The 10,308-nt window shown below is 38.4% G+C and overlaps 1 protein-coding gene across 1 annotated transcript in view; it reads left to right on the forward strand.

Annotated features, from left to right (window-relative positions):
• Nucleotides 1–2,047, forward strand: part of LOC311288469 (Fc receptor-like protein 5) — a gene marked incomplete at its 5' end in the record, with an annotated part of 44,915 nt that extends 42,868 nt beyond the window's left edge. Inside the window, one exon of the mRNA XM_084405890.1 lies at nt 1,222–2,047. Coding sequence (XP_084262016.1) covers nt 1,222–1,229 — 8 coding nt within the window. The 3' untranslated portion in view covers nt 1,230–2,047. The remainder of the gene's footprint in view (nt 1–1,221) is intronic.
• Nucleotides 2,048–10,308: the final 8,261 nt, after the last annotated feature.

A 10,308-nucleotide genomic window follows, 5' to 3' on the forward strand; every position in this document is an offset into this window, starting at 1 on the left:
TTGTTGCCTAAAATATAGGCTACATACTGAGATAACCGGAGTAGCCAGAGCGAGCTGAGTGACGTTATCAAGTACGCTGCTGTTCCATTTGCAGATTTACCGGACTTTCATCCTCTCGTCTTTGGGAGTCCGTTCTCCTGAGTCAAACTTGGCAAGTCTGAACTTTGCGTACTTGGTATTGAGAAACGCCTAAAGATCTGAAATGAGTGTGTCAGACAAAGGAGACGTGCAACATGTGCAGTGTTGGACCTCCAGGAACATGATTAGGAACCACTGATCGAAATGTTTGGAAGAGAACAGTCCATTTCTCTTGACATGTGCTACAGACCATGTGATAATCTTACCAAAACTATAAAATGAGCACTTGTGAGCAGGAAGTTTTTAGAAACAGTGTCATTTATACACTCACAGACATCAACAATCAGCATATGAAACATAACAATCGAGACATCATGTCGGCATACAAAACTCATTAATAGAGCCCAGGATGTATTGTGGCATGAATAATTTATTCAGCTGAACTATTTTTTATTTAGGTATTACTAATTACTATTATTTTACTAAATCCTCCATTATACCTTTAAAGCAGTTATTTAAATGACTTTAATGCTGTAATTTGAATGTCATTGGAAAGACATGTTGAGCTGCCTATTCATAAATATCTTTATCAATGTTGAATAGTTTTCCAAACTGCAATTGCTGAAAGAGAAATAAACTAACGAAAGTCAAGAGCCCAACTAAATCAAACACCGATCACCATAATGGTGTGCTCAAATGAACATCAACATCTAAACCTCTGTTAATTCGCAGTAAGAACTTCTGTAGACGTCTGACAGAAATAAAGTCAGTCTGGTTAGTAATAGGTGAAGCTGGTAATGCTGTTTGTGGAGTTGTTTAATCCTCCTCCGCTGAGATCTTCAGAGATTTAAAGTATTTTATCTTCAGTTGATTTCATCTAAGACTGTGGCTGAAGTCAGTTGTAGTTTCTGTTCTTGTTGTTTCACTTTCCTTCATTGGTTCTGCTTGTTAACAGCAGGCGTCCGGATGTTTGAAATAATATTTTAGTAACATCATAATATCCTTTTAAAAACATTCCTCTAACATTATGAAAACTGGACATTTTAACGTTTCCATCACCACAACAGAATGTTTGGAAAACATTCTTAGAACTATAATTTGTGGAAATTGAATAATTAATCAAACTGCATTCTCTTTTTAAAGGTCCCTGAGAGCAGTGAAGAAAACAGACGGCAAGAGAGAAACACCAGCAGAAGAAATGAATCTGAGTCAACTGCTTGAATGAAAGAGAACTGCACTGCATTATCTGCACACATATTATATAAGGACATCTATCTTTAATATATACTAAAACATTTTCTCTAATGAGCATTTATTTTTAACACGTCTTATTAATTAGTGCCTGTGTTTTTGTCAAAACAAGATGATTTTTCTTATAGCATACAGTGTTGGGGATAATGCATTACAAGTAACACATTTTTTTCTGCATTTAATCTCACTTTATTGTCCAGTGTTGCTGCTGACCTTCGATGATTCAGTTACACCATAAGCAAAAATGACTTTAGATTTGTTGTTATTATTGCTGAAGAAAGTGTTAAACTCTCTTCACCTGCATCCTATTCTTCTGCAATCTTGAATGGCAGCAGCTGAAGAGTTTGTTTGAGCGCCCTCTATTGTACACGCGTGGATTTGCATTTCCTTCAGCCTTATTATTTCAATTTTGGTGTGAAAGGGCCTTTACATTTGCCCAAAAATATTACGTAAATATTAATATTATTTTTATTTTTATAATACTAAAACAAATAATAAAAAACAGCCCATGTGAGGAAACAGTACTTTTCTTAAAAACTAACTTTTCAAGGGAGTAATGTGATATTGTAATTTATTACTTTTCAAAGTAACTCTCCCCGACACCGCTCATATATAGCCTACTGTTTTCTTACTTCATTTATTTCATATTTGCTGTTTTTTGCTGAAGTTAACAAACTGTAAGCTTTCTAATTGATAAATAAAGCGTGACATGACATTTTCTTTGCATGACTTTTTCACATTTGTTAACCTAAGATCACAAGGGTTGAAAAAATGTTTGTTAATACAAACTTATGAACAAAAGTTATGACCATATTCTAAACAGTTCAGTGAAGGTCACGGGTGTTTTCAATGTATTTTCTGATTCTCTGATGCTGGGACTAAATTGCTCAACAAAGGGAAAGTAACTACACATTATGAGTATAAAAACTGATAGCAATCAAAATTCATTGAAATCTTAGCTGTGTTTTTACTTTGCAGTGCATTATTATCTCACACTGAACAGGGTGTCGTCATTAAAATAATATTTCATTCTTGAGAATGTTAAACGCTTTTCACATCCAGAAAACTATCAGAGGACGTCTCAATTTAACCGATTATTTTGAAGGATTCCTCAAGTGTATCCTTCACATCCTTCAATCACCCACAATCCTTTGCAACACATTCAATTCATGAAGAATTAACGTACAGAAAACAAGTCGGCTCTGAGCTTATCTTAGTTTATTATTAAATGTAAGACTAAATTAATGTTCGGGACATCAAGGCATAAATGTTATCTTTTGTTTTGGTGTAAATTAATCACTTAACACTAAACTGCCAGTAATGTCAGCCACTGGGAGACCACAGACGAGTGTCATTCACTCTATTGCATTAATGCATTTTTCCAAAAGTAAGTGTTATATTATGTTGGTGCTGAAACTGTGGGGGCAGGAACATGTGTGTTGTAGCCATGCACACTTACACTGTCTTAGACTGTCTAGCGTTTAATGCTGAGGATGAACAACCCACAAGCCTCAGAAGGACTGACGGACACAGCCTCGCTAGGATGCCTGTGTGACAACCTGCCCCGACCTTACATTTATGGGGGAAACAATACCTTTGTCCTGTCAAAACACTTTCGTCCATTTGTTGTTGACTCTTGCTTTTGCATTGTCAATGTGTTTTTGTTTTAGCTTATTAAAAAAATCCTTTTTTGAATTTGATACACACACACATTCACAAAAGTTTTATAACCACTGCCAGAGAAAAACTTTGACTGACTTCCACTGTGACAACTAGCCCTGATGTCCACTAATTAACAGATTACCAAGCATAAATATTAATGCATAAAGTATTCATTCTGATTGATGTTTATCTCTCTAAAAAGTGGTGAGCGACATTAATTAGGTAGATGAGAAAATACTTAAAAAGACCGAAAAACAAGAAGAGATTTAAGTTTGCTCAGTCTTCTCCAGTTGATGTGATGGACTCGTCCACTAAAGCTCCTGCTGACGGCAGCAAACTCCTCAACTCTTCACACAAATGCAGGTTTCGATCTCTGCACCGCATTATTGGCTGAATGCAATCATTCTGTCTGCCACACATGTCCTCTTCTTCTGAGCAGGACGATTCCTCAACTTCAGTCCACATATCATTGAGGATCGAGAAGAGACATTTGAGGCTGTAACCCAGGAGAAAGCAACCAGAGGTTAGAGAATATCAAGGTTGTATAATGCATGAGTCTCCACACCTGCTCCTGTAGAGTTAATCTCCAAACCTAATCTAACACTCCTGAAGCAGTTTATCAAGGTGTTCAGGGTTCAGTGTTGGAGCGGGGCTGGAACTGAAGTCAGCAGGAGAATAGCTGAAGGAAGTCTGTCTGAAATCAGCTTCGTAATATATATTTGTGTGAAATTACCTGATAGGGCAACAAGTCAGCTGCGTAAGTTTTCAGACACAGCCCTGCTGTATAACAATCTTTCAGTGTCTGATTGTTCAGTATCTACTTCTTGAAGCTAAAAAAAAAAAAAAAAAAACTTCCCGGATTTCTATATGTTTATGTCTCCAGTAAAATCTTTCTTATTATGTCTTCACAGCAGAAGTTGGAGTCAGTTCCTCCTCATCCGCAGTCAACGGATCCTCAGAACAAAAAGAGTCGGAGCTGTTGACTGTGACCCTGGACCTGAACCCGTCACAGAGTGAGATAAAGCAGCTCTCCATCTTTTCTACTGTACTCTTAACCCTTGTGCATCAATTTAAAAAAGTTACACATAGCTATAGAGGACAAAAATGTCAGTGTCAAAAAACTGTCCTAAAAAAAATTTAAGCTTAGGAGCACAGACTTAAGTTTGGTATCATTTTAAAGAATACCCTTGGCAGATTATTGCTAAAGTAAAATAAAATAAAATAATAATAATGGGAAGCAAGGTGTCTGAGCAAGACACTTAACCCCTAGTTGCTCCAGAGGTGTGCAACCTCTGACATATATAGCAATTGTAAGTCGCTTTGGATAAAAGCGTCAGCTAAATGAATAAATGTAAATGTAAATAATAATAATAAAAATAATAATAATAAAAAAAAAGTTATATAGGTTTAAGTTTATGAAAATTATTTACGAACATTATTTTATATAAAATATATATTTTATGAAACAAGTTGAACTCTAAAACGGCTAGAAAATCAAAGCCATGATTCTAAATAAGTTGTGTTCCAAATTTGAGGTTGATTTCTCAAAAACATAAGCTTTCAGTAAGATTTTGTTTGGGCGCAGTACCAGACTTTCCCCATTGGACGCCAAACTCCACTGGTGATCACAGTGATTGGATTTTATATTTGCAGTAGAGTTTTTCTCTCTCAAATATTACAAGCACACAAACACACTTTTTATTTTATTACACACATACAAACCACACTCAGACATCCATACCAACACACCCACACAATTATCGTTGCATAATTTATCCAATTGGCTCTATAATAAGCCAAAGCAGAAAACAGGAGTTGTTTTCACAGGAGAGTATTTGCTTTATAGAGCTGGTAAGTCCCGCCCCTTCCGCTAACCCCGCTGGACCTCAAAGTTGAAAAACCGTCAATGCAAGTGAATGGGAGAAAATAATTATTTTCTGGTCCCGTTTGAATTTTGCCATGAATGTGAACATATGTTGTCTGTGAATTTTTTATAGAACTTTTCGTGTGAAGAATGCTACAATTTAGCGGGTAGAAGTTTGATACGGTTAGACTTTGTGTGAGAGCACTTTGTGGACTACAACTCTTCGCTGCTTTCGACGCATTTGAAACTTCACCACCACTAGCACACGGACTAGCTCACGAATCCCGCTAAACATGACTGTCTTTGGTGCACTTCACCGCCTTCTTTCAGGGAGAGGACAAAATCGTTGAGGTTGGTGAAAACCACGGGTAAGTCAACTTTATGGGGTGACGTCACATAGGCGACATGTAGTCTTTCTCGTTATGTCTTTTCCACAACTGCTAGCCGAAGAATCATACCATATACTGTCAAACTCGTAACATGAAAAATGATATAAAAAATTCACAGACAACATATGTTCACATTCATGGCACAATTCAAACGGGACCAGAAAATAATTATTTTCTCCCATTCACTTGCATTGACGGTTTTTCAACTTTGAGGTCCAGCGGGGTTTTACCAGCTCTATAGGCCAAACCTGAAAAAATGGCACCATCTGATAAAAAAAATAGTAAAAATAAAACTTTTGAAGCCTTGCCAACAGAATGAAAGACTGAAAAGATTGCATGATTTTATAGTTAAACGGCCCTGCGATTAAAAAAATGCAGTTTTAGTAGGTTTCAATGGGGACATTTTTGTCCAAAAGGCGCTGAGAGGAGGTATTTTGTGTACCTAGTGCAAAATAGATTTTTTAAAGGAAATGGCAGTGAAATAGTAAAATTCCAATAAAAACCTGTGGCAAATTTTATGCAGTTAGCATTAACACAGGCAAAGTGATAAAAAAATAAAAATAAAAAAAAACCCTGAAAAGGACAAAAATGTCCATAAGGATGCACAAGGGAATGCACAATGCTTGATTTGACTTGATAAATGCTGATATATTCAGATCTACTCCTATATTAAAGCAGGTAAATGGTATGAATAATATATCATTCTTTGTATTAATATTTCTTCCCAGCAGTAGTTGATGGGATGAAGCCCTGTCCCAGCAGTAGTTGATGGGATGAAGCCCTGTCCCAGCAGTAGTTGATGGGATGAAGCCCTCTCCCAGCAGTAGTTGATGGGATGAAGCCCTGTCCCAACAGTAGTTGATGGGATGAAACCCTCTCCCAGCAGTAGTTGATGGGATGAAGCCCTCTCCCAGCAGTAGTTGATGGGATGAAACCCTGTCCCAACAGTAGTTGATGGGATGAAACCCTCTCCCAACAGTAGTTGATGGGATGAAGCCCTCTCCCAGCAGTAGTTGATGGGATGAAACCCTCTCCCAACAGTAGTTGATGGGATGAAACCCTCTCCCAGCAGTAGTTGATGGGATGAAGCCCTGTCCCAACAGTAGTTGATGGGATGAAACCCTCTCCCAGCAGTAGTTGATGGGATGAAGCCCTCTCCCAGCAGTAGTTGATGGGATGAAACCCTGTCCCAACAGTAGTTGATGGGATGAAACCCTGTCCCAGCAGTAGTTGATGGGATGAAACCCTCTCCCAACAGTAGTTGATGGGATGAAGCCCTCTCCCAGCAGTAGTTGATGGGATGAAGCCCTGTCCCAACAGTAGTTGATGGGATGAAACCCTCTCCCAGCAGTAGTTGATGGGATGAAGCCCTCTCCCAGCAGTAGTTGATGGGATGAAGCCCTCTCCCAGCAGTAGTTGATGGGATGAAACCCTCTCCCAACAGTAGTTGATGGGATGAAACCCTCTCCCAGCAGTAGTTGATGGGATGAAGCCCTGTCCCAACAGTAGTTGATGGGATGAAACCCTCTCCCAGCAGTAGTTGATGGGATGAAGCCCTCTCCCAGCAGTAGTTGATGGGATGAAACCCTGTCCCAACAGTAGTTGATGGGATGAAACCCTGTCCCAGCAGTAGTTGATGGGATGAAGCCCTGTCCCAACAGTAGTTGATGGGATGAAGCCCTCTCCCAGCTTCCATGGTTCTTCCACATCCACAGACGGATCTGCCAACAGAATGAAAGATTGAAAAGATTGCATGATTTTATAGTTAAACGGCCCTGCGATTAAAAAAATGCAGTTTTAGTAGGTTTCAATGGGGACATTTTTGTCCAAAAGGCGCTGAGAGGAGGTATTTTGTGTACCTAGTGCAAAATAGATTTTTTAAAGGAAATGGCAGTGAAATAGTAAAATTCCAATAAAAACCTGTGGCAAATTTTATGCAGTTAGCATTAACACAGGCAAAGTGATAAAAAAATAAATAAAAAAAAAACCCTGAAAAGGACAAAAATGTCCATAAGGATGCACAAGGGAATGCACAATGCTTGATTTGACTTGATAAATGCTGATATATTCAGATCTACTCCTATATTAAAGCAGGTAAATGGTATGAATAATATATCATTCTTTGTATTAATACTTAATATTAATACTGTCCCAGCAGTAGTTGATGGGATGAAGCCCTGTCCCAGCAGTAGTTGATGGGATGAAACCCTCTCCCAGTAGTAGTTGATGGGATGAAACCCTCTCCATTAACTAGTGGTTGGCTCTTAAAATAGCTTTATATTATATATTAACAAGTTAAAAGACTGAGTTTATTTCTTTTTGGCTGCTGTCTTTTTAGGCTTGGCTGCTTTAGGTTTCGCCATTTTTGGGTTTAGCTACCTCTGACTTTTTTCGGACTCTTGGCTGCTTTCTTAGGAGTCGCTGGTTTCTTTGTCTTCTTAAAGGGGTCATGAACTGGATTGTTTTATTATTTTATAATGTTGCCTGGGGTGCCCTTATAATGTTAGTATGATTTTTACATCAAAAATTGTCATAATTTATAAATAAATGCCATTTTTCCAAGCCTGATTTCAGGCTCAGATTTGAACGCTCCGTTTTAAGGGGCGTGTCTGCTGTGAGACTGCAGTGCAAACGCCCACTGCTGTGATTGGCTGACATGCTTGCATATGAAATAGCTAGTATTACATGAACTCTCTCGAAAACTTTTACTACGTTTTTACTATTACAGCTATCGAGATTAACAAATTGTGAAAAGTATCGTTTAAAGCATTATATTTAAATCTATTCCATCACATGAAAGGTTGCAGCATGACGAGCACTGACTGAGCAGATGACAGTCTGTTGATCGCGTGAATAAAGATCTTAACATTGCAACGCAATTTTTGCACTCTCACAAATGCTTACACCAAATCACAATGCAAACACGATGTGAATACACAGTAAGAGCTTCGTTGTGTAGTGTAACAGTGTCATTATTTCATCACGAGTTTGGTAAGTGTCCAGATAAGCTCTCGCGGCTCGCGCTGTGCTGTTTGATTGACAGCTTGGGCGATTGGAAAGGGATCGTTCTTTGATCGCTTTCTGTATATAATTTAATAACAGTTTAAAAAAGATTATTTTCATAATACTACGAGAAATTATGTGAAGTTGATCGTTTAGTCACATAAACAGGATGAACGATTTTAAGAGAAATATCTGAACTTGAATAATTACACAGAAATCACTGATCGCAGATCAGGCATTATAATACACATGGTTACTTACATGTTGCTGGCAGATCCGTGTCGGGAAATTGTGATTGACTGGTTTAATAAAGTTTAACCATGCTGGAATCCGAAGGAAGCTTATGCAGACTGTCTTCTTCCACAAACAGGCACTGCACAATATTTAAACAGCATGTTTATTGCTTGGAAGTAGCTCAATCCGGTTTAGCAATTATCATATCATCCTATGTTATTTAGCATGTTTGGGCGAATCGGTGGGCGGGGCTAAACAGGCCGTGTTGAAGTAGGCGTTGATCTTCTTTTGTGGAGGCGGTGTTTTATCCTCTTTGACGTCATAGTTCCCCACTTTGAAAAACGAGTCGTTTGCTGAGCCTGATGTCTATAAAAGCTTTTATTGGACTAACAAAGTAGTTTTCAGTTCTGAAACTTACAGGATATTATTATAGTATGATGATCTCTTATATGTCAAAAGCTCAAGGAAATTTTGATTTCTCAGTTCATCACCCCTTTAAGGCTCTTCGTTGCCTTTTTAGCAGCGGGCTTCTTCACCTTCTTCAGAGATTTCTGAGCGGCGGGTTTCTTTGCGGCTGCAGTTTTGGTCTTCTTAGCGGCAGCGGGTTTCTTGGCTTTAGGAGCCACTTTCTTGGCGGGTTTTGTCTTGGTCTCACTCTGTTTCTTGTTTAGTTTGCAGGAGCTGGAGGCACTGGTCCCTTTAGTCTGGACTAGGGTGCCTTTATCTGTCTGTGTAACTTTAAGAGAAAGATAGATGCAAAAGGTTTATAACTCAGTTCAGAATGACACCTTTTTTTCACTGTTTCCACCAAGGCCGTACGGTTTTAACTCTTAGCTGTTGTGTATTAGTTTTCTATACTGATTACACTGAATTCGGGTAGGATTGGGTTTTGTACCTAATCTTGCATATTTATCTCAATATATAGGCTAATCATAATCTGTTGAACACTTATTATAGTTTTTTATATATGCATTTATTGAGGTTTAATGACCATCAAAGTGATATCAACCAACGTTGGCAGCCCTTTAAATAAATGTCATCATTGTTCACAGTCTAAATGAGTTCAGTTTCTCTCAGGTGGTTTCGCAGTAACTTTATAGCGGAAGTCACAGTATGTTGTGGGTTGTTTCCAAAAGCAGCCGTTCTTATATAGTGGGTCTAACTTTTCAGAGGCCATGGGTGGGAGAAAACTGAAATTAGATTTACAGCAAAACACATACATTTTCACATGTCGCAGAGGCTTCTTTCAGCTCACTGAAGATGTAGTCACTTTAGCAGCTGCTTGTAGAGCGAATATGACTGTTAAAGTCTTGAGTTTAAGAGGCTTTGTTAAAAAGGTCATTAGTTATAAACCTTGTTGATTATATATATTATTTATTTTTATTTATTTTTGCCGAAATTGATCGACGCTCAGCAGCCAATCAGCGTTCAGGCGAACATCTCCAGCCCACAGTCTTCCAGATGAACTTCCCCTTGTATTATAATATAATTACATGCACACACATAATGTGTGGTTTTGCACCTAAATGTTGGTGCTACCCGCCAAATAATCTAATGTATGACACAGCAAGTTTGTTTTTCTTGAATTATTTATCTCATGTCTGTATTTCTTTAAATATTCATCATGTGTCTATTTTAAAACACTTATTAGTCTGTGTAAGTGGCCACTGGAGGCCGCTAGAGGTAATGCATTCACAGTCAGGTCATTCATGTGACTGGGTTGGAGGCTGTGAGCAAGCGGGTAATCCATCGACCGGAAGTTGAAGCCGGCCGCGTGCCGCCATCTCGTAGCAGAACTTCACCTGCTGTTAGCATTCCATTGACTCC

This window comes from Rutilus rutilus, assembly GCF_951802725.1.
Source record: "Rutilus rutilus genome assembly, chromosome: 3".
NCBI classification, from domain to species: domain Eukaryota; kingdom Metazoa; phylum Chordata; class Actinopteri; order Cypriniformes; family Leuciscidae; genus Rutilus; species Rutilus rutilus.